Genomic DNA, 26,438 nt, shown 5'->3' with positions numbered 1-26,438 from the left:
CACCTGCTGTAAGATGCTGCACTGATGGACAGAGTTAAGCCCATAATAGATGGTTAAAAGGCCTCGAGTCCAGGGAAATCTCCAGACAGCTGGCTGAACTGGACCCTACATTTTTGTTTGACTTTCTACCCCATTAGTTTCACCTTATGGATTGAACCTGGCTTTCCTGGCATGAATGCGACATAGCACTTTGTTATTTAGCTCCACTGGTTTTATTCCCTGGTTTAACTTGATTTCCTTCAAACAACCATGATTTCTGACTTGTCTCTCCAAACTCAAATACAATATCCTGGTTCCTACTTGGTGATCTGAATATATCAATTGCTACTTTGGGAGGATACCAATAGTCAGAAGACCTGGATTTGAATTTTGGTTCTACCACTTATCAGATGGTAGAAAATAAATTTACTTAATTTTTCTAAATTTCTTTTTTTTCTCATCTGTAAAATGGGACTAATAATGCTTACTTCCTAGGATTGCTATGAAGATTAGTTGATATACATTTGAAAATGCTTAAATGTCAGTTTTCTACACTCTTAACACTAAACTTTTTTTGTACAATGTTGAAATTTTTATGTTAGATTACTTCAGTCATAAATGTATTGAGAATAGCTAACATTTTCTATATACATAAGCATTCCTGCTCACACTGAAAAGACTAGAAATACAGTCATGAATTCAAAGCCAAATATATACCTAAGCTGGAACTTTATCACTGAGAGAGGCATTATAAGGTGTGTTGTGCAAGGACCTATATGCCACCTCAGTGTCATCTTCAGATTTTCAGGTATAGCTAAGGCCCTTTAGATAGTAACTGTGTCATATTTGTCTTTTTTCTTTTGGTTCCTAAATCAAGTATAAGAGGCATTTACTCATCATTTGATAACTAAATTAAAATTCATTTCCATTAAGACCATACCAGAGTTCTTACTATTACCCATGACTTTTTCTAAAGCTCTTTTTTTTGAGTTATATCTTTAGTTCATACTACTTCTTGGAACTCCCACAAGCCTGAAATCTAATGCTGGAAGTAACGTTCCTTTCCTTTGTAAATATAACTCTTATGACTCCAGAACTACTTACCTTCCCCTACTGTCTTCCATCTTTCCTATGCTACCACCCAAATATCAATTAATAAGACTGTATTCATCTTATCCAGTTGTACGACATGATATATTATTATCCTGTTCTTTTGCAATTCTAGTCTGATAAAAGGTCTATTATCATTCAAGAACACCTCTCCCACTCCGATTTCAAGTTATTTTAATACAGTGTTGTTGTCTGACACACACATGTTTCCTATACCAACAATGAAGTTTTTCTGTGACTATTTGCACCTGAAAGTTTGTTTATCTAGAAATATCTATTGTTACTCCTGATCTGGGAAAGCAGATAATAAACAATAGTCCCAAAATGTGTAGTGAGGCTGGATTTATATAGAAAATTAATGAGGTCAGGTTTAGCTGCTCCATTTATTTTTGCACCCTCAACAATCAGTGCCAATGGCTATGTGGTCAGTTCTGCTGTTGTTATGTTGTGGCCATCCTAGATAGCTACTGCCTAAGAGAGGTTATGATTGTGAAGCTTGTTAACATTTCATGTGTCAGAAATAGAAGTACCGTCATTATTAGTATGTTTTCCACGTGGTGCTTCTGACTGACACTAAAAAATGTAAAGAACTATTCTAATTCAGAGCTAGTTCGTTGGTCAGGTTATGTCAGTTATGAGTTGGCTGCATCTGCTGGCAAAGCAAATAGCTTGCAGTGCACGGATTTATGAGACATTAGCAAAAGACAGAAGAAAGAAGAGGGAGGGCAATGGTATTCAGTATGTGTCCTAGTCCATTTGAGCTACTATAACAAAATACCACAGACTGAGTAGCTTATAAACAAAAGAAATTTATCTCACAGTTCTGGAGGCTGAAAGCCCAAGATCAGGGTGCCAGCATGGTCCAGTGAGAGTCCTCTTTTGGGTCCCAGACTTTTCATTGTATCCTCATATGGCAGAAGAAGCTAGGGATCTCTCTGGAGCCTCTTTTATAAAGTACTCATCTCAACCATGAAGCTTCCACCTTCATGACTTTTAAGCACCTCACAAAGACCCCACCTACTAACCCCATTGTCTTTGGGACTTAGGATTTTAATGTATGAATTTTGGGAGGACACAGTCAGATCATAGTGGTTTGGAACAAATTCCTATTGGAGGCAGAGGGTAGAGGACAGCAGAGTCCACAGTAATAGAAGAATCTTATATACATGGGGTCCACTGAATGGTAAAAATGCAAAAAATAAAAACGACCAGGCATTTCTAAGCAACCACTATATGTTTCTGATCTCCTGCTGAGGAAAGTAATGCCATATTTCATTCCTGGCTTATTAGAATTTGTTTCTCTCTTTTTGAGGGTAGGGGCTATAAGAAAACATCTCTCATTCTATAATCTAAGTCAGTATAAGAACCATTCTTTTATAACTTGAAAGAGTTAAGTATTTAGGAAAAGAGAGAATGAACTCCTAAAAAGGCAATATTCTGGATTTAGTTCCCTGGTTTCATTGCAAGGTGTGTTGTTAACTATTGCTTGAGTTGTCACTTTCAGATTTCACATCACTGATGCAAGGAAGTCTGGTTTCAAGCAAGTCTGGGATAAATATGAAAAATCCAGTGGGACGAGGGTCATCCTGTGAATAGGCTCATGTGCACATGCCTGAAGCCTGTCAAGGATTTTCTTTAACACAGAATAACAATTCAGTTTGTCAAATACATGTTTGATAAAAAAAGAATGATTTTCTTTTCAGAAAATATAATTATATCCAAACATATTAGGATAAGTCTGTTTCATAAAAAAAAGCGTCATCAGTTAAAGAGCTCTTTTCTTATTTGTTTTTAGTCAAGGAGTGAAATTACATTAGGGTCATACATAATGGGATTTCTAGGCATGGTTCAATTTTTTTGTATCTAATACCTAAGGGTAGACGTATTCATCTTAAAAGGGTCCCCACAGTGACTAAACCACCCGCTGTTGTAAACACCTGTTTATATATCTGATTCTTCTTGAAAGATCTTCAAAGATTATGTGTTGTCCAGCTTACCCCCTAATCACCTAGTATAGAACTCATCTTTGTAGTAAGTAACGACTATTTTCAGAATTGGTTTAAATAGCTGAGAAACCCTCCATCTACCACTACCCCCAGGATCTCTGTAGGAAAATCACAGAAATACACCTTTCAGAGATATACATCATCTCAGAAGTCTCTCTCCCTCAATGTCAGCTTTGGAAATGCTGCCCCAGTCATCTACCAGGTGAAGACAGGTTCTTAAATGGTGCTTGATGAGTCAGTACTTCTAAAACTCCCAACTATGGAAGAAAGGAAGCTTTGGACTCTTCCAGTCATCTCAGACAGATAACGTCCTCTAAAGGAAGAACATTCCCCCAGAGAAGATGCCTTCCTTTTTTTATTGACCATAATCACCTGCCAGGCTGATCGCAGCAGCAGGAGTTGCTGCTGCTAAAGTGTGACTGATGTGCCACTTTGGTAAGAATTCACATAACACTGCTGGACACGGGCCAGGAATGGGTCTGCATGCACAGAGCATGGATGCACTGCATGATTTAGCACCATCTGGGGCTTGCCTTCAGACACGTTAAAGGGCAGAGAATTGGAACCCAACTCAGAACGACAGCCATAAGGAACATAAGCAAACAGTGCTGTGAAGTAACTGATTACACTCCCTTGATATTTCCTCCCCAGAGCCTAGCCAAATGAAGACCCTAACTAATCTTTTCTCAATTCTTTAGTAGCAAAATGAATCTTGGTTTTGGGAGATGGGGCACAAAAGGGGTTTAATAGTCTTGGGAGTTGCTGAGTCCTCTGGAGAATGTAGCCATAGCAGAGACATGGGCAAATTGATTTAAGCCATAATGCTGAAGCTTGCAGGACAATGAAACTGTGAATTTTTATACATAACATATACTAATTGGTTAAAAATAAATGTATTGATGTGATGCAGAAAAGTAGGGAATAACCATTGTGGGATTTTAGCATAAATATTGATAGATTTGCAATATGAGACAGATGACTAAATGCTGTCATATCCTTGATATTTGATAACCTGTTTTCTTGTGTCAGAGTTGGAGGTCATTAGGTTTATTGCTCAAGTTAAAGTTTTTTAATATTTATTCAACTCAACGTTTTATTAATCTGATTAAAGTTTGAGTTTTGGATAAGCCAAATTCAGCTATTACATGAAATACAAATAATTCCCAGATGATCAAGCATGGTTGCTTATTTTAATCTGCATTTAACTACAGTATATTTTATCTAAATTCAGATGCAAGTCACATAACATAATGCAAAGGAGTTCAACCTAAATTCTCAGGGGAATGCCATTTATTAGCATCTTCATGATTAAATAAATATTTAGTACTAAGACTTGAACACATTAAAGAAGAAAAGCTAACTGCCATTTGAGCTATGAGCTTACATATCACATATTGTGATCAGCACATTTCTTTCACAATAAACTTTGGGGTTAGTTAGGGAGAAGTTATTATTTGGTTGGCATCTCATTATAGCAGAATTCATATTTAGAGAGAGAATTTTTTGACAGGGCCACTGAAGGGGACTTAACAATCCCTGTGTTGTGGGGCTGTCACCCGAACTCCACTGACCTATGAACTATGTATTATATATCCAAGATACCACTATTAAAGTGCTAGGTAGAACTCAAATATAAAATGAAGTATGTCCATATGGCCTTGCCTTTTAAGAAATTTAAAACAATTCGGTTTATTTGGGTAGACTCGTATGTATGGAAGCTGCTAGAGAGAACAACGCAAGAATATGGCTTTGGTTTTATAAATTCTACAACAATTTGGAGAGCAACATGTAGAGCAAGAGGCAGAGACAGAGAGAGAAGAGAGTCGTTTAAGGAGAGTAGAGTAGGAGAGATAGGACATAGGTCAGACTTAAATGAGGAGGGAGGAATCTGGTTCTCAGAGATAAAAGGGAATGGTGGCCATTGGGGGAAGATTCAGGAAAAGTGTGAAGCAAAAGCGAGACTGTCAAGCATTGAAAACAGTAGAGCTATGCCGGCCTATCTGAGAGTAGGGGCCTCTGCTGGTAAGTCTGGAGCGAGAACGTTGAGTAGTCAGGGTGGAATCAGGTAAAACTGAATCCTATATGGAGGCCCAGAAAGGTTAAAGGAGTTTCCAAAACACATTAGTAAAGTGTGGCAAAGATAAGACTCAACTTTAAATATGATCCTCAGTATTATACTGCAGGCTTTTCCTAGGTTTAACAGCAAGTCATCTGTCTGGGTTATATCTACAAAGTAGCAGTAAGTGTTGACCCTGGACTCAGAACCATCCCACCACAGTTGTAGGATTAACTTTCATGAAAGTTACCTAATAATATCATCTGAGATGGCTAAGACATATTCTAGCCAACTTTTTATAAATCATGAGTTTGTGTTTTTAAAGGAATCGTTATATTTAATTCCCTTTACTTTTTCTTGACTTTAACAGTTGAGATACCATTGCTGTAGTGTGTTTAATTTTCTAAAATACAAGTCAATGTATGAATAGGACATGTGGCTATCTAAGCTTTGTTTGTTATATAGCACAAATAATCCCATGGGAACAGTCTACCGCTGTCATACAACCTCTCTTCCCTAATATCTACTACTGTAAGGAAATATAATTGCACTATTATCGTGTTATATGCTAACAGCAGCATGGTCAAAACTGTCTATGTGTTGCCATGACAACCCCATCTAAGATAAAAATGGTATTCACAACACGTATTTACCTAGAGTTTATTTTTGTCCTTTAGGCTCTTCAGTGGCCAACAAGGAATTATTATTCAGAATTTTAGCACAAGATCCATTCTCACTGTTACCAATGTGACACAGGAGCACTTCGGCAACTATACTTGTGTGGCTGTCAACAAGCTAGGCACAACAAATGCGAGCCTGCCTCTCAACCGTAAGTAACACAGGGTTGCCAAAATGCTCCCAGGGCCTTTTGGCTCCTATCTATAGAGCTCAGCCTGATGTGACATGTTCCTTACACAATATCCTTACACAGGAAATTTGGCCCCAAAATAATCAGCGTGTTGGAGAATTTTATAATCCCTATAGAATTCCATATGTGCTTAGAAAAATATCTTAGATCTGAGAAAAGGGAAAAATCATATAAATAATAGGATCCACTAAAAATGTCTTCTGACTGAAGACAGTTGGTTTGGTAGAATTTAGTTTTTGTTTTGTTTTGTTTTTAAAAATGTGTTATATTTCAGCATAGATTAATTTAGATTGAATTTACTCTTGGTTGGCTTTCTTTAGATGTTTATCTTGAGATAGTGAGAATTTCACATGCCATAAACAAGATAAAATAGTAAGTAAATGATCATGGACAAAATATTTTATCCACATAGATAATGTTTTTACTCAAAAGTGTATTTTGAAATACAACTTAAGGTTTTACTAAAATAGGTACTTTATTTCTAATGTGTCTTAGTTCCGAAGGACTAGAAATGAAAAAAGAAGAGCAAACACAAGGATTAGTGGAAGGGAAAGAAATATATGTTAATGTTTTCTCCTACAATTAGTTTTAGTGCTTTTCAGAAGCTGAGTAACCAACAAATTGTTATAACCATAAACTATTCCTGATTTTGAAGTGGAGTGTTTCTCAAAATGTTCACAGAAAACTATAGAGAATACACGGTCTTTTCAGTTCCACAAAGTTATCTAAACCATACTGATCTTTGATAATTTATATTTTTATAGTAACCTGACATATGTATATTTATGTTATCATCCTGTGTTAGTAAGCTGTCTCTGAAAAATGAAAACACTGTGAGTTCATCACAAACATGATCATTTCTATTTTGCAGAAATGGGGAACGGGATATGTAATATCCTTACTGTTTAAAAACATACTATAATAAGAAGTTTCATGATTTATGAACTTTGAATTGCCATGATTTAAGAAACTCTGTTGTTAAATAAAATATATCAGTTGGTTGTTAATAGAAAATAATCATTTGAAAATGATTTGTGCTATATGTACTTTTAAAGCATCACATCATTTATTATTCCAGCTTAATATTACGAAGTATTTCTTAGTATCCCGCACTCTGAAAGAAAAGCATTGCTTGCTGTGCAATAGTCAAAGTATAATATACTTGCTTAAGTTTCTTCCATGAGGATTATTTATTTTGTGTAATTATGAATAATATCATTGAAAATATTATAGAGCAATATGAATTCCAATTTAATGTAAATATTGATACTTCTTTTGGTATGTTATTAATATTTTAAATGTTTTAAATATTCAAGAACCTGAGGGAGTAAATAAATTAAACAAAATAAAGACAAATTTAAGGCTTAATAACACATTAACTTTTGCTATTTAAATTTCTAAATCACACTCTGATTTTCAAAACCGAAGCATTAATGATTGTGACGAATTAGGAACAATTATCACTGGTCTGTTTGCTTTACCCTGGCAACCTTAGTGCAGTCCTCTGGATATAATGCACTGCTGAAAAGGCTCCTAAATGTGGTATCTTCAGAATGGACTCTAATTGTCTTCCTTTGCCACTGGCTTTCTGTAGTTAGAAGTGCTAAGAATTACTAGTGAAATTTGATTAATTCGTTAAGAAAGACCTGCAAATCTTGCCTGTAATTTTGAACACAGCCCTGAAGTTTGAAGAAATATCTGTATATTCAAAACTCTTGTATGACCTCACCGGAAACTCTTATTGCACTAAGCATTTCTATTTTTTACATTAATTACTTTTGTTAGTTTTTATCTCTCCACCAAATTATATTTGTTGAGAAGACAGTATCAATATCTGATTAATCATTTTATCTCCCATATCGTTATGCACAGTGTCTGCTATTTAATAGACAATTAGCAAATCTTTAGTGAATAAGTGAATTAGTTAAACATTGAATAAGTGATGGAATGTATCATGAATAAATGAATGAATGAACTGAGTTTTAGCTGTAGAATGTGTATTATAATCTCTAGCTATACAAGGCAATATCACAGTGATGACAACACTTGTTGTGAGCTTACTATAGAATAGATCCTATTCTAATCTCTTCATATGGATTTGTTCCTTTAATACTCACACAATCCAAAAAGGTAAATTCTGTAATTCCCTTCTTACAGATGAGGAAAACAAGATGAAGAGAGTTAAAAGTTTGACCAAAGTCAAATGGTTCATAAGTGACAAAGCAAAAATCTGAATCCTGACAGTCTGGGTTCAGGGCCTCAGCTTTTAACTTCTATGTTTCACTGTCTCCCACTATGATAAATATAAAACCATCGATGGAGATAAATTTTATCATTTGCAACATATTTTGGAAAGATATACCTCTACGTGTAACATGCTTGCCCTTCTTAGGGTTTTTATGAACTTAAATAATTTAGGGTGCTATTCTTCAATAGATAAAAACTCTATTTAAATAAATGTTTAGAAATAAACAACATCCACCAGATATAAAATTTAAGTAATATGAAAGATGAATGGGGTTAATGTTTGACTGAAAAATTATTAAAAATGAGACTCAGAGACATTTAAACACACATTTTTATGGGATTTTAAAACTCCTTGGAATGGTACAGTTATCCAACACAGGCATTGTAAGTCTTCATTGAAATCTTCAGCTTTCTTAAAGTTCTTATGAAACTAGCTGGAGAGAGCAATGTGTCCCTTAATAAGAATTCCTGTCGTATATTCACAAGGTCTGTGGATGGGAAGGTCTTCAACCTCTAAACTGATCCAAAACTAGTGGCCAGTCCTAAGCTGATCTAATATTAGCCTATGACCTGCTAAAGAATTTTAAAAAATCTTTTATTGACTATCAGCCCTTCTTATAGTCAAGGGAGTGTGTAAAACTAACTCGCCCATCTTCTAATCTAGGAGAAAAGAGTTAGGCTCCAAAGAGTCTGCCACATGTGTCCATGATGATATGTGGAACATACTATGAGTTAAAAAAAAAAAATCATATTTTCATGATTTGTATCCATGAATAGTTAATATGCTCAAAGAGAAGGTAATCATAAATGTGAATCTCCTAGTATAGTGCTTATACATAGCAAACACTCTATTGAGTGTTATCCACTGAGAATCAGGTCCCCATCTATAACTATTTAGGATAAATCCTGACTCTGTTACAATCTATTCCTGATTTGTAATAACCTACATTTTCCAGATCAACAAGAAAGCAAAAGGCAAGAAGTTGTAGTTTAGAGTCCTGCCATTACTAAGACCATCCAAAAAGGAATGTAGCACTTTTTGGTGTATAAATGTGTGTGTGTGTGTGTTTCACATAAAGGGAGACAAGCAGGTCATAATGTGAACCACAGTTCTACCGCATATAGTTGTGAGATTTTGAGTAAGTTACCTAAATGCCAAAGCTTCAGTTACTTCACTTATAAAATGAGAGCAATAATAGCTCCCACCTACAGGATAAAAATTAAATGGGAGGATGCATGTAAAGCACTTAACACTTAGCCTGGATCAAAGTAAGCATTGAATAAATGCTAGTCATTGTTATTATATCACATCCCCAAAGAACACTCAGTTCAATTGTTTTCAAAAACTATATATAGATGGCTGAACTTATTTGATGACTGACTGTCCAGTACTTTACTGAGGGTTTAGAAAGTAAGTTGTCATTGGCAAGCCAGGGAGAAGGCATGCAAATTTGATATAATGTCCCAACTCTAGCTCATAACTTAACCTCATCCCTTGCTCAGTGCATGAACCAGACTTTATGGCACTAATTCCAGGTTAAATATGATGTTCACAGCATAGAGGTTCAGACATCTAGGAGACTTAAAGAGTAAAGGCAGAAGTAAAATGATGGTTCTATGAGGCTCTGATCGTTTATTCAATAGCAATATTCATTCATCAAATATATATATTGACTGCCTACAATGTAAAAAGCACTGTGCTAGATGTTGGAAAGAAAAGTATTCATAGAAAGGGAACTTCCTTAAAGAGTTCTCAAGTGAATGAGCGGAGAGGTACAAGAAACAGATAACTGTAACGCAGTATAGTCAACAGTAGCATACAAGGGCAGAGAAGAGCCTCTTAATCCAGTTTGAGGGCCATGAAATGACTGTCATCTAGAGTAGGTATATCACCATATGAATTATAACTAAGCTAAAACTCACAATATTATTTTAGCCATCATTGTCTTATTTTCAAAGGCAGAACTTTGCAGAGTACATTCAACAACAATCATGAGCACAATGTAGTGACACAGATGAAAGAATGATATACTCAGTCTTAATGACTCAGGAGACCCTTGAAATAAGGATGTGATTGGGTTGAGCCTGGTGTGGGAATGGGAGAGAGAAAAATACTCCTGTATGGAACAGCTTATGTAAAGACACGGCAGTATGAAGCAATCTGATACATTTGAAGACATGGTAGTATTTTAATATGATTAGAGTAAAAGGTGGGAGAAGAGAATGTTAACAGATGAGACTGGACAAGTTGGGGGACTTAGGACAGAAAGGACTGCAGATGAGTTTGGACTTTATCCTTCTGGTTTTGGAGAGCCACTGAAGCATTTTAATAAAGGAAGGACATAAACTGATTTAGTTTCTGAAACACTTTCTTAGGCAATGTGGAGGGCTAACTGCACAAAAAGAGTAACAGAGATGAGAGAGATAATTAGGACAGTTAATGACCAAATCTGAAGAGAATGGGAAGGAAATTGTGGGAATTTAGATAACTTCCAAAGTTTAGTTTGGGTGACATTAACCAAGCTAGAACATAACAGGAGGATTAGCCATTTTATATTTGGGGAGAAGGTGGAGACTGAAAAAGAGAAATGTTTTTAACTTTAGACATACTCAGTTGGAGGCAATGTCCAATAGGTAGCTGCACTTTATAAAGTCCAGAATGGAGATATGATCTGGAAGCTCTCAGCATGGACGTGGTAGTTTTCACTCTGAGAGTAAATAAGATTTCTCTTGAAGGCCACGTGGAGTGAAAAGATGAGCAAAGACTGAAATCCAAGTAAAATCAGCATTGAGGAGTGAGGAGAGAAAGAGAAGCATCCTGTAGAAGCATGTGGATTCGGGGTGGATGGAGATGCCAGAGGAGGACAGTGCCACGGAAGCCATGGGAGTAGACCTGTCCGCAAGAGAGAGGGTCAGCAGTGTCTGATGCTACATTGGGCCAGAGAAAGTCTGAAAATCAGCCCCTGTCTCTGACAATTGGCAGCTACTGGTGAATTTTGCCAAAGCAGTTTCTATAGAAAACTGGGAGTAGAAGCCAGATTAAATTTAAATAAGTAGATTCAATTTAACAAGTTGATGAAGAAATAGAGACATGTGTACTAAATACTCTTTCTATAGGCTAGGCTCTGAAAGGAAGAACACAGACTGATGATCTGCCTGGATGCCTCATCAGCTGGCCTGACGTGGGCTTCTTTTCTGATGAATAGGCCTAATGGTCAGGTGTATATCAACAACTCCCTGACCTGCAAAGATGCAGCACTGTAGTCTTTGGTGAACAATACTTCGCATGCTTTTGCTTTTTTGCAAGCCTCCCTCATTCTAGTTTCTTAGCCTCTTTTCTCACATCTTTCTCGGGTCCCAGAGAAGCAAGAAATGGCTTTGATTTAATATGAAGTCACCTTAAATTCTTTTGCCTTCCGTGACCTATAGACTTTAGACTGTAATTGTAAGAGGAGCTGTCATTCTAAGCAGAGATGTCAGTAATTTCATCAATAGAATTACTTCAGGTAGAGAGTATATACTTTTTCAAGTAAGGGGAAAGCAAAATTTATGGAAAAAAACTATAGGAGAGTTAGTATACAATGAATCCCTCATCCTCTAGATTACGTGTCCAGAAATTTCTGAAGTATGTCTGTGTAATAAAAAGTCTCTTTGTGAGAGAAGGGTAGAGAAAGAGACAGAGACAGAGAGAGAGAGGGAGAGAGAAAGAGAAAATATTCTGCAGATCACTGTAGATCAGCCTCAGGGATCAATGCTTTAACAAACTTAATAATGGATGACAGTGTGTCAACTCTTCATAGCAAAATTCCTTATTAAGTAAAAAATTTGGGATTCAGAATTATTGGGGATTTTATTATTATTTTTCAATCGTGTTTTTTGCTTCCTGAACGTGAGCAACTGAAAGAGATGATTCCTCTAAGTCTTCTCCTTAAAGAATGTGAACTGAATAGTCCCATCCTGCCATCTATGGGTCCAGTTCATCAAATGTGCATCATCATTTGATCAGTAATTTAGTAACCAGTAAAAGTCATTTTCATAAGTAAAACATGTATATGCTTTGTTTCCTACTTTCTCATTATAGGACACATATTATAAGGCTCAATCTAAAGGGAAATAAGGAAAGATAATTACTTAAGAAGGAAGAAATCTTAGAACTCTATATAAATAATATACTTAACATTTATATAGCTTTGGTTTAATACAGTCTTCTCATGAGACCTAATATGTGAAAGTATTTAGAACAACTCAAGGTTTAATATTAAGAAAATCTTTTCTTACGGTCTCAAATAGGTAACAATAATATTGCTACAATGCATGGTTGCCAAACCACTCTTTAATATGTTTCCTAAAGGTGGTGTCAAATATTTTGCTAGAACATAGGTCCTAATGATGATACAGGGACTTATCTCCTTTTCTTGTGAGCGTGGGGTGTGTGTGGGCACACATATGCATGAATCTGCATTTATTCAAATAACAAAGTATTTATTTACCTCAGAAATATTACACATAAAATATTCAAAGGACTCACCAAAACTTTGTCTTTTCTCTCTCTTAGTAACGCTGTGGAGACAATAATGAAGTTCCAATTTTAAATGCTTTATACAATCAAGGGCTATTTAACTTTCTGGAAAATCTCTTCTCATTTTAGAGAATATTTCTTCCCAGTCTATTTAATTTGATGGACACCTCCTCTTTGAGATTAAAAAAAAAAAAAATGTCAGTAGCTCTTATCCAAAGGGAAAATGAGAAGGACTATTGGAGAAAGAATGTGTGTAGCATAACAGTTTTTCCCTGTTTAGATCTGACTGATGCAGGCAAACTTTATTTTTTGACTGATTTGTTGAATATGGAACCAGCTGTGCCCTTGCAAGTAATATTTCAGCTCTCTGCTTGCTTCAAATGTCCCCACATGCCACTAAGCAACTGTATGAGCTCTCTGTTACTTTTGCCTATTATAATGAACCCTGATTTCATGTGAAAGGTGATACCATGAATTTGAATGATTCATATTTTAGATTGAAATTGATCTCCCCTCCTGCAACTTAAAAGAGATAGGGTTTTCATTTTGGTTGAAAGAGGCAGCAATAAATTTAGACTCGTTGATTATTAAAGACAGCATGCTATGTGAGCCAACTTGCTTTATCCTCACAGCTTTATGATGTTAATGGAAACCCTCTCTTGGATGCTCTAGCAATAAATATTTGACAAAAATTAGGTTTGCAGATACAGGTAGATGTTGATATAGCTAAATCGGCCTATCAGATGGCACTCTACTAAACTGAAATATACATGCACAGTCATAATCATCACACAAATAGTGGATGTATACAAATTTGCTGAAATGGAGTTATGAGTACAGCCAGAGGAGAATTTTTGCTCCCTGACCTCATACCTAGATCCTATGTATTCTCAAGAAGCTAGACACAAAATGGTCATTCATTGCCATACTTAAGAGATGATATCCAACAGTTTGAAGTCTTAAAGGATATTTGGTCCTGTACAAAACAACCACAAAAAAATTGGTCTACACTAAAAGGTCCTTAAAATTTGGTCCTATTCAAAACGTCCATAAGTGTATTTGGTCCTTTCCAAATGGTATTGGACAGGACTAAATATCAAAGACCTTTTGGCGTGTACCAAAGTCTCATGGACATTTTGGACAAGACCAAAATCTGCTAAACAGTTGAAGCAGTTAGAATAACTGTTAAAACCTGTGGTGTTCCAGTTCATCAAATTGCTGCTAGTGAGAACCAAAAACAGATGCTGACAGAGCTTTTGTTATCTGTGTCAAATGGCAGAACTCTGGAGCTAGAGTAGGTCTCAGATATTACCTAGTCAAATTTTTTCAAACTTTTTAAAGCAATGCGTTCTTTTGTTTCCACAAATAAAACCTTATGCAAACCCTTAATATAAAACAAAGATAAAATCGGAGTTCATTTGGTTGATTTGGAGGTAAATCTGGAAAATCCCATCTTTTTCCTTTATATCACAATGCATAGTGACCCGCAGGCCTGTCCAGAAAATTAGGTTTGAAATCTTCCAGGCTAGATCTATCCTTTTACTTTGTAGGTGAGGGGGACAGAGGCCCAAAGAAGGTGATTGAGAACCCAAAGTTGTACGTTGCACAGCAGATCTAGAGCTAGAACTTAGTTTTCCTGCTCTCATTCCAGTGTTCTTTCCACTCTCTAGGCCAACCACCAAAAGCTTTGGAATCAAACAGATCTGAATTGAAACCACAATCCTGCGTGCAAGATGTTAGACAGTTCTCTCAAATCCAATCTTTAAACCTCAGTTGTCTCACCTACAAAATAGGGCAAATTACTTATTCTTAGAGGGTTGTGATGATTAATTGGGATAGGATATGTAAAATGTTGTATAAAGCACCTAATCCAGAGAAAGTGCTCATTAAATGTTAGTTTGCTTTTCTGTCCTCTCTGTTACATATAATCCAAATGTTGAAGAGTAAACCAATAGAGGCTTGGAGCTATATAACCTCAATAACTCTGTAACTTGATCTCACTAGATATCAGAGAACAGACTAGTTCTTGATTCCTTTATTAATGCACTTATATATATTGCTGTGATATTGTCTTTTTTATTAGAATTATTAATTAAATCAGCCATGCACATAAGCATTCACTTGTAACGATGAAAAAAAAAGTGGTCAGGTTGATAGAGAGGGTTGTACAAAATTAATTACTCTACTGATGTGTTTCTCTCAGGTTAAGAGGCAATTTGACAGCTGCATCCTCAAGCTGCTGAGATGGCATATACATTCATACAGCTGACAAGGGTCAGTAAATGCCAAAGGGAGAAGGGAGATTTGGTATTTGCCGTTGTCAGTGATCAGACTTGAAATGTATCAGGCTTGTGGAAGTTTGGTACCAAAAAGATCAAAAGATGTTTCAAATTTAACCACAAAATTTTATTAGGAGCTCTAGCCTAGAGTCAGACAATTTAGTTTCTGGCCCTTACTTGGAGGGGTTCTTAAGCAAAGCACTTAACTCACTGGACTCAGTTTCCTCATTTATAAAATGAGGAGAATAGAATATCTAATCTCCAAGTTTTCTTTCATCTGTAATCTTTAAGATTCTAAGAAATCTATATATGTTTTTTAAAAGTAGTATTTATGTATGGATTGTTATTAAAAACAGTTACACTTACTTCTTAACAAAGTAGAAATACTGACAATATTTTTCCCTTCTGTACATTTTTTGTCATTGAACTCCTAATTATTTTTTTATTGACAGAAAAAATTGTATTTTAATGTGTTTTTCTCTTTGGTGAGTTTCCACTGCTGGCCTAATCATTTTGTCATCTCTACAAATAATTTTACTCTCCAGGGAAATTTCCTTTATGTTCACAGTTTCAATTCTGTTGGCCAATAACCTGTGAAAAGGCACTAGAATAGACCTCCTTGCTTGCTATTTTATTTCACAAAGCTCTAACACTATAACAACTTAGGCCAAAATGTGACGCTATATATATGGGAGTTGTTGCTATTAAGACTTTGTAAAAATGAGAACATTCCAACATTTCCAGCCTAAAGAAAACATATTAGCAGCCTCTACCTTCTGCAGCTACTTCCCTAGTCTTTTCTCTGACAGAGTGTACTGGAGGTCCTGTGAGAGATTCCCCTCCTATTACTTCTAAGAAGTATCTTAGAGAATATTTACCCAGCATGCACTGTTTTCCCTGAAGCTGTGCCTAGATTTAAAGTCTGATCTAATGGTTTGAGCACATTACATGGTAGCTGTCTGAGCTGCTCTCCTACCTCCACTTCTGCACTGTGATTTCTTTCTCTGAAAAATTTAAATGTGACCCCTAATATAAGATACATGGTTATGTGTGAAGAAAATGATAATTATGAAGTGCCTAGTGCTATTATTATTAAACTTACCATTTCTCCTCAGGCAATGTGAAGCATAATTAAAATCACCAAAAAGAAAAGTGAAATTAGCTTTTTTTTTTTTTGTCTGTTTTGGTGTTCCAGATAACAGAAAAAAGGGGAAGAATTAATTGTGAAAGCAATGATATTTCAGTGGACCACCCTTTCTCTAAAGCATTGTAAATTCTGTCTTAATAGCCATAAAACTGCTTTGAAAGGGACTGAAAATCACATGTCCTCATTGAATATGTCTATCCAGCATGGGCTAGATTTCCTTCCTTATAAATATAATTCAATTGGGATTTCTCTCCTGAGACAAAAATTAGGTGTCTGCCCAGTATATATTTAAGTAAGATTTGAATAAAGCAAGCAAGACTTTCTGGTATGTAAATGTTATATCATCTATGACATGGGCAGACATTTTCAATAGGTAGGATTTTTCCAACTTTATTCTTTTAAAAAAAAAAATAAAAAAGCTTTCTCTTTCGATAGTTTTAAGGCAAAGATGTAACTTGAGTTACCCAGTTCTAAAGTGTGGTATTAGATAATCGCATGCTCTTCAGTTTCCTTTCTTTGATTTTTTAAATCAATCTAGTTAGTGCATATGTGAAGCAGCCTCATTAGTAAGGCAGATCATAATTCTTATCAAAGATCTATTAGGGTCACCACTCAGTCCACTTAGAAGGAATCACAAGTTTTCTAAAATACTTCGTAAGCACGATGTAGCAACATATTTTCCTAAAACTGGCAGGATAATAGCCTATGTTTTAAGAATGAGCGGTCATACCTGCATACCTGCGGGGAAATTTATACTTTCTGAAAAAAAATATCATAACTTCTTGGGAGCACTGTAGTTTATGATATAATAACATGCTTACCCAAACATAGATAAGATCTATAATCAAACTATTTAACTGAGGAAACACATTTTTAGGAAGACTTGCATAAGCTATGGATGCACAACAACTGCAGGCGTGACTATACTGGAAAAAGATAAATTGAAAGGGTTCATTTCTCTCACGCTAGCACATTGCCTGTTGGAGTCCATATTTGCCATCCTTTCTTACACCCATTTTGCTTCATACTTCAAACCACTGTATTTCCCCCACATCCCTCCTGCCAGCAGCACCTGAAAGAATGAGTCTCATAAGCCAGAGTATTCTTAGACTGCCACCTATCATTATCATAATAATTTTCCGTATATTATTCTTTTCTTGTTAGCATGCTCCCTGATTCTTTCTCCCTCTTAGTCTTATATAAATTTTTAAAAAGATAAAATAAAATAAAATAATGACTCACATATTATTAGTGATAGGCTCTCATCTGCTGTTTATTTTTTGCTTTCTGGATCATTCCCTCTTTTTTTTTTTTTTTTTTTTTTCTCTTCCTTTCTCTCATTGTTCCTCAACTCTGGGACTTAATCATCTCCAAAACAGATAGGTAGGTAGATGCTTCTGTAACCAGGAATATAGGTTCGAGATAGAACCAAACAACCTCTGAATAGACAAGCTCAAAATTGCTTTGGAAAGCTTCATCACTGAAAATGTAATCAAACTTCGCTTACCCCCAATTGATTTAAGTTGCAGCCTAAGGGCCAACCTTTGACCAGGGCAGCACTCACACTTGCATCAATTCTGCCTGCAATCGAATTAGGCAATTCTCTACACTTTCAGCTCTAGCCCTGGAGTGCAAATGGCCAATTTGGGAGGCAACTTGGTTGTGCTTGAAATTTGCAGGAAGATTTTCTCATATGTTCCTGGGAAAAGGCAGGCGTACTTTAAAAAATATATTCTTAGCCACAGGATGGGCTGCTCAAAGGATATTTTATTTGTTTTTATGATGGTTTTGATTTGGGAAAACTTTGCTTCTCCCAGAGAATCTCTACTGACTTTAAAAAGATGAGTTTGTGTACTAAACTCATCAGTATGTGTACTAACATTTAAGGGAAATGGAAATTAATGAGGAAAAGTAAGGCAATATAATATTCTACTATTATGTTTTACAATTTTAGAAGTAAAAATTAAAAAACAAACATGTTTACTGTGATGGAAGCAAATGAACCTTCTTCATAAGATTGTATGCTGTGACAACACCTCCCTCTTTCCTTTCTGAAATATTTTATAAGATTGTAATTAAGAAACATTACAGATACTCTTCTAGGCATAACGGACTTTTGTTATGCATTTTTATTTCTCATGTTTACCTCCCTGTACTATATACTAATCATATATCATCTCCCCACTCACAAAACTCCTTTTAGTTTCACATAAACCTTACTGTCTTTATGTATATTTATTTTACATATTTATAATAATACAATAGATTCCATTTTTCACCTTGCAAAAACTTCCCCATATTTCTATTTAGGCTTATTAAATAATACTTTGGTGGCTTCACTATTTATATATTTAGTGGTGTGTTGGTAACTGAAAAGAATATGTATCACAAAATTTACAAATAATAATAAAATATAGAATACACTTTATCATAAATTCCATATAACCAATTTCTTCTCATAGAATGCTGTCATTGATTTTTGCCAAAATCTTGTAACTGTAGCCGACCTATGGTTGCAATTTAACCATGATTTGACGAATGGAGTTGTATCCCCACTCTAAGTATTATTCTGACATGAAGATGGGTTGGTATTTATATTTATGATAAAGAGTAAGATGAAAGTAAATTTTTGCTGAAACAGATAATAGTTTTGGACTCCTGAAAGAAAATTCTTAATTTTTTGCACCATCCACAATGTAATGGCTAGACACAATATATTTTTATGTTTAATCTCCATTAACATTTCTCCATCATTTTCTTAAGTCTAGACAATCAACAACAACAAAAATAAATAAATCAACCCCTAATTTGGAGCACTTGCCAATTTCCATGGTGTCAATATTCTCATTATGGAAGATTTTAAGCTACCAAGTGATGTGACTGAACAGAGAGTTGGGAAAATATGCACAGTATGACACCGTTATATAATAATTTTACAATAGAGACATAATGGAAAACAACTGAAGATCATAGATAATAATAAAAATGTACTTGAGTAGTTATTACATCTGTTTTTAATATAATTTAAACAATGGCCATGTTTAAAAAACTGCTTGCAAAATTCCTTCAAATTTAACAATTGGCTTTCATGACCTGGTACAAGCCAGTTTCAGCATGCCACTATACCTGAGTAAATATAAAGGAAAATTTGGCTTCTCCATGTGCAAATGGCATGAGTCTAGGCAAATTACATAAGCTCTCTTATCTTCAATTTATCCTTGTGAAATGAAGTCAGTAATACCTTGCTCACATGAAGGTGGAAGTACTATCAGCCATCCATATCTATGGGTTCTATATCCACGGATTCAACCAACCATGAATCAAAAATTCATGTTATTTTTTAAATTCCAGAAAATTCCAAAAAAGCAAACCTTGAATTTATCATGCGACCAATAAACTTTACATAGCATTTACATTGTATTTGGTATTATAAGTAATCTAGAGATGATTTAAAGTATACATGAGGATGTGTGTAGGTTATATGCAAGTACTGCACTATTTTATATAAGGGACTGGAGCATCTGTGTATTTTGGCATCGTGGGGAGTCCTGGATCCAATCCCCCACAGATACCAAGGGACAACTGTATCTTATGTTAAACAAGATATATGTAAAGCATTTGGTCTGTGGTAGGGATTCATACATTAGTTGTCTTTCCTTTCCCTCTTATATAACTTCAATCACCCTCATTATATCTATAATTTCCTTAACTTTACTGTCTCATGGGGATGACTTGATTCAGTATCTCCAAATCCATATAATGACCCTGATACAATGGGATTTTATTCTGTTTCTATGATAAGCTCATGTGTATCTGTATCCACACATATAGCATTTCTCATTTACATTTGCTGCAACATAATGCATTTCCCCTTAAAACTGACTCTGTCACTATGCCTCATTCTCACCCCACACTAGTTTTTAAGCAACGTTTTAATCTAAAGTTGTGAGTTCTCAGGAAATACTTAACTTGTAAAGTTTTAATTGTCTGAAGCCAGAGAGAAAAATATATTACCTAGTCATAAAAAGTTTTCAGTGTCTTGTATTAACATCACAGTAGGTTCCAGATCCAAAGTTATCTCTCCGTATCTCTCCACCAACGTGGCCAGAGTCAGGGGAGGAGGAATACATATTTTAAATTGCTTTGAAGTGGGTAGAATCAGTTCCCTTCCATATCAGCACTCCCCACCCCAAAAAAGTCTTAAAATTGTTTTGTTTTCTCATTGTTACCTGTTTAAAGCAAGAAGACTGTAGTTTGTAGGCTGCATACTTTGGGACATAAGATTAACCAGTCATGCCATAATTTTAAAACTTTAGTATTTATTCACTTATCAATCTATTGACCATCTAAATGCCTAGTCCCATGCTGTGTTGGGAATACAGAGGTGAGCTAATAAGACTCCTATTGATTCCTAACCTTTTGAAGACTGCTATTTTTGAAGGGGAAGCTGGGGACAAAAGCAGCTATCACAGAATGTGGTCAATTTCTAGAGGTAAGTGAGAGAATGACAAAAATGAATGAATAAAAGAAATCCCATATGGCTGGAGCACAGAGGACAATTAAAGGAAAAGTAGACAGACATGAGGATGGAAAGAAAGGCAGATGCTAGCTTGTGAATGGCCTTGTAAGCAAATGCTACCTTCTTTAGCCTGTTACAGAAGTGTCATTGGCCAAAACCTTTTTTTTTCCATATACTACTGATAGCTTTTAAAATGTGAGTGACAAAAAAGACAAATACTTATTACCGGATTATAGTGATACTTTGGTTCTTAAGATGTCTCACAATGTATGTGAAACAACCTCAGTTGCTAAGATAAAGACAACTTTTGGTCTGAGCATTAATCCCTCTGCCACTATTGGCACTCTTCAGATACATACACTACTTATTTAGCACCTCCTCATATGTTTCTAGAAAATCATACATATTTGTACCAATTTTACTTAAAGGAAGAGCAATTACTTCACTCCGTTGATCTATTATGCTGATCAAATAGTAAAATAATTAGTACTTAACCATTTAATGAGGTGTTTAACCTTTTTCTAATATATCCTTCCCTAACTTTTTTTTCTAGCACAGTTAATCTGTTCAATAATGCATACTATAATTGTTCAGTCTAATCTCTTTTTCCTTCCAATTATACAGGATGTTGCAAAAAAAGCTCTCCAAAGGTACTTTGGAGCAAAATCTTTATCACTGAATAATGCATTAAAGTTAAATACGCTCAGCCCTGAAGTAACCCACAGAGAACTTGCCTATATATGTTTATAACACCTTATCTTCTTATTATAGAATCACTTGACTAGTAATATCATGGTAACAGCTGATAGGTAAACACTAAAAGTTATTTCCATGTCCTGAAAAACAGCCCATAAAGATAGTTTTACCAATTAAGTGACAGTCTGTTCTATCCAATGAAATATCTGGCATAATATGTACTTACCCCAGTCACACACCAAAGAAGAGTTATGCTCTCTAGGAGAATCTGCCTTTGTTTTTTTATGTGTTTCGTTTGTTTTGCTTTAGTTTTTAATAACCTATATCTCTAGTCCCAGTTTACCATCTTGCAATTGGTTACGGTAGGAACCAGGTGAGAGTTGAGATAGTTTAGCATAAATCCAGCCTCACTATTAATCAGCAAGTAAATATAAATGCCTATGTATACCACACTCTCTTAATGGCTGGAGGGTAAAGGTATGGAGAAGAGAAGTGTTAGGACAGAAGTGCAGCATTCTTCTGTTCATTGTGGCTGGTGTGAGATCAGACTTAGTATCTAGGCTCCCTTAGAGAATGAGGAAAGGCAAAATGTAATGCAGAGCTATATCTAGATAAGATAATCATGGCTTTGAGAGGGTGAGTATCAAAGCACTGGGGAAAAAAAAAAAAAAGCTCCAAGCAAGTATTCTGCTGATGGTGATTCAGAATCATTATCTTCAAATACAAAGGACAACTTTATTATCTTTTGAGATTTACAATAGCTGAATTCAATGTGAGATGGGCCTAACTTTTAACAATTTTGAAAAATGCTACATTATATTGTTCTTGTTACTGTTGTTATTGATAGATGAAAGTGCAGCAAAGTGAAAAGCTTAGACAGAGAAAAATTTCAGGTTGGAAATTGGGCTAATTACTGCCTAGATGGAAAGCAAAAAAAAAATGGAACTTATTAAAATGTATGGAAATTATTCTTTTAACAATGCTTGTGTGTTTGTGTGTGTGTATAAAGCTATACTAAAAATCACCTATTACTGATTTCATTTCTTCATGACCAGCAGTATGTGTATTGTTTATAACCTACCCATTCTAAAAGACCAACAGGCACACAGTCATTTAAGTACTTGTTTATGTTTGTCACTTCAAAGGAGCTTGGTTGTTCCTCCAGCATTGTTGATAGCTTAGCGATGGTTGCAGCCGTGCCATAGGCTTCTTCATAGGTGTTCCTTTAAAGCAATAAAATTCTGACACTTGTTATTTAAAATGACCTTTGAAAATGAAATGTTTAAAACAAAGGTCTAGAGACAAAAGCAAATTATTTTATCTACATTCTACTTTACCCTAAAATTCTGTTGAACCAAAGTGCTTAGAGACCTTCCATCAGAAGGGCAGTATTTCAAAAACTAACTTATCATTTTTTGTTCATTACTATTAAAATCCTGTGAGACTTGTAAACAGCAAACACAAATTTTTTAAATCTATAAGTAACTTGCTAGATAATTTTTCTAAAGCATCTGTGCTAGCTAAGATTGAGAACAGTTGTGACAAAATCCAAAATAATGACTTAAAAAAAATGGTTTTCTTTCTCTTTCACATGGAAGCCTGCAATAGACAATCCAGGACTAGAATGGCATCATAATATCCAGGACATAGCCTCCTTGTGTGATTTTGTTCCTCTTCATAGCACCCATGCCCAAGTTACTCAGTGGTCAGAGGTGTCCCCTGCAGTTCACAGCATCATGTCTGTACTTTAGGCTGTAGGAAAAATAAAGGAAAGGAGAAGGGCTCCCTCTTTTCTTTTACAAATACTTCCACAAATCTGTACACACTACTTACACTTTTTTTGCATGTAAAAGTGTTTATATTTTTACACTTTTAATAAAAAATATATATTTAAGGTATACAACATGGTGATTTTGTATATATAGTGAAATGATTCCTACAGTCAATCTAATGATTATATCTTTTTCTCACATAGTTACCATGTTTTGGGTGTGGGAGGAGAGACCCCGAAATCTACTGTCATAGTAAATTTCCAGTATTCAACATGAGATTATTAACTACAGTAAGCATGCTGTACAGTAGATCTCTAGACATTCACCTTACATAGCTGCAACTTTGTACCCTTTGACCAGCATCTCCCTATTTCCCCCACCTCCCCACTCCTGGTAACCACCATTCTGATCTCTGCTTCTGTGTATTTGACTTTTTAGAATTCCACATATAGGTGAGATCGTGTCATTTTGTTTTCTTTCTACCTGCTTATTTCACTTAGCATACTATTCTTGTTAGCGACAGGTGAATGCTCTGCCAAAAACTGTGGTTATTTTCTTATAGTTAAAGGATACTGTGGATACTGAGGGACAACTAGCTGTCTTTACCACAGTTGATCTCTTTGTGAACCAAATATCCAGGCATGCCCTTCCTCCTACATATAGAACATATCCACTCCTGTCAAAGGTAGAAGACCATAGTCTTCCATCATATGTTGACTCTAGCTGAGGTCTAGGATATCTGGGTGATGCACAGTCTCTTCTGTCAGCCTGAATGTAGTGTGGCCTGGTCAGCTCACCTTGAGATTAAAACAAACGTTTTCTGCTACACACAAGCCCAATATACTATGGTGGCATATAAACCAGAACTCTGTGATAGCACTCCCATTCTGAGACAGGGAGAAGGGGAAACCCACAGTAGCCACTTATCGATGGCAATGATCAGACCCTGCCAGTTTGAAGAATCCAGACTCCTTTTTCTGGCAGTATTGTATGTTCCTCAGATAGATCACTAGGCAGCTACTCATTCTTGTTCTGGGAAGAACTCCCAAGTCCCTTGTTCTCTGTGGCCCTTGTCTCTTTCCTTTTGGAAATTCTTTCTTGGACAGTAGGCTCCATGACTACACCTGAAGAAAGCATTGGGGGCTGAATAGCCTGTGTGGCCTATTTTGTGCTGATGTAGATTAGGAATAGAGAAGTCTCTTTAATGGTTAACAACTACAATAGTAGACCAGGTTTGTGGTTTCTTTGACAAAACAATAAGCTCAAAAAATGAGTAGGCTTCTGGGGCTTCCCTGGTGGCACAGTGGTTGGGGGTTCGCCTACCGATGCAGGGGACGTGGGTTTGTGCCCCGGTCCGGGAGGATCCTGCATGCCGCGGAGCGGCTGGGCCAATGAGCTATGGCCTCTGGGCCTGCGCGTGCGGAGCCTCTGCTCCACAACGGTCTCCGCAGCGGTGAGAGGCCCGCGTGCCGCAAAAAAAAAAAAAAAAAAAAAAAAAGAAATGAATAGGCTTCCACCCTAGTTAATTTTATCGGTTAGCAACCTTAGAATAATGTTTCTTATAGAAAGAGTTTAGAATGCTGATGGCTTCCATCTTTTACTTACTATGATCTTTGTTCTCTCTCAGTCAAACAGCAGCTACATTAAAGAGATCTGAAATGATGGGTTTGGTTGGAAAGGCAATACCTTTTGTCTTGTCTGTCCCCTCAAAGCTCGCGGACTTCCCATGACAGAGCACTAGTCTTCTTTCATGTTAAGGCTGATGCTTTGCGGCTACTTCTTTACAGTTTTAATTGGAGATAGAAGCAATTGGCTTTTGCAGTGTTGCAAGATATAAGTTACCAGACTCTCCATCAATTTAGATTGTAGGGTACAGCTAGCTTCCCCCTTTAGCATTCCTTTCCATCTCTATAGACCAGCTAGCACTATGCTGAATACAGGATTCTGAAAGTGGCATAATGCAGGCAACACACATTAGCCTTCTAAAGTCTCCTATTGCTGTCTATTCCTTGAAGATCACCATATCTGTGGGTTTAGTCTCAGAAGAATTTCATATTATATGTTGAACAAATTTTTTCAAAAGAGGTCCTTATTCCAAAATACCCCCAAATGAATAGGGACCAGAAAATTATCAACGTTCAGCTGAATCAGAGATGATCAAAACAATTCATGTATTTTGAGTTCAACGAAAAATAATTATCTTCACCAAATAAGGCACCATGCATGCATAGAACATAGGCACATACCTTAATGTAGAATTAGAGTGGGTAAGGAAAATAACTTAATAGGGTTTTCTAAGAAAAAACCCTTTCTCAAGTCTTTGTGTCCAAAACAGAGCGTGTATTTATTGATATCACCACATTCAAAGAAATGGGCTGATTCTTACTAGGAAGGTTGATCATGAAGAATCCTTATGACATGGACCCTGTCCTGAGGAACTAATGATCTATAAACTCTCATTAACTACTTTATCCCTCTCCCCCCTCCCCTTATTTTATTCATGAAGAAATCATTCCAGAGAGGAGAGGTAATAGCTATTCTGTGGCATAACTAGTAACCGTAACTAGTTAATGGTAGACCTTGGATAAGAACTCAGTTCTCTTAGCACTTTGCTTTTTGCAACTGTGCTAAAAAAAGGCCTAAGAAGTCTGTGTCAACAACTTTGAAGTGTCTGAGATTTTACTCTGCTTACAGGCTAATGTTAGCTTGCCCCAGTACCATGGATGCTGGTGGAAAACACAAGACTCCTGGGTCAGACCGTATTCCTTGCAGCAAAAACAGTAGCCAGAGAGTCAGCATGTTTGCATTTGTTCCCTGAGCCCCAGATTCCCACAGGAGCAACATGGATGACCTACATGGATGCTGGCACATGCCTTAGCTCCTGTTAAAAGACAAGAATACTGAGCTCAGGAACCCAGTGTTTTATGGCAGCCAGTAAGCAAGCTTGCTAAGAATGAGGCATTACCTCATCCCACAAGAAGTGGCCTGAATAAAGAGCATTTACACTTTATTCTTTACTGTGACTTCACAGTCTTGCCATTCTCAGCAAAACAAGTGGAGTGGGAAATACCCCTGAAGGAATGTCTCCCAATAACCTGTAGAGAAAGAGAGATAAGAAGGTGGACTTATCCTCAAAGCAGCACTTCTTAAATTGTATTATGCACACTGCTATACTGAGGACCCCGGTAAAATGCAGACTGATTCAGTGATTCTGGGGAAGAGATTGAGGTTCTGAGTTTC

The 26,438-nt window shown here is 36.1% G+C and overlaps 1 protein-coding gene across 2 annotated transcripts in view; it reads left to right on the top strand.

Annotated features, from left to right (window-relative positions):
* The window catches only part of NEGR1 (neuronal growth regulator 1), a 909,782-nt gene that overhangs the window by 721,016 nt on the left and 162,328 nt on the right, over positions 1–26,438 (top strand). For both annotated transcript variants that reach the window (XM_067726571.1, XM_067726572.1), the window contains exon 6: positions 5,829–5,980. In XM_067726571.1, the coding sequence (XP_067582672.1) occupies positions 5,829–5,980 (152 nt within the window). The remainder of the gene's footprint in view (positions 1–5,828; positions 5,981–26,438) is intronic.

This window comes from Pseudorca crassidens, chromosome 2 (genome assembly GCF_039906515.1).
Source record: "Pseudorca crassidens isolate mPseCra1 chromosome 2, mPseCra1.hap1, whole genome shotgun sequence".
Classification (NCBI taxonomy): domain Eukaryota; kingdom Metazoa; phylum Chordata; class Mammalia; order Artiodactyla; family Delphinidae; genus Pseudorca; species Pseudorca crassidens.
The sequence above is the reverse complement of the archived record's forward strand: the minus strand, read 5'-3'. Positions and strand labels throughout refer to the sequence as shown.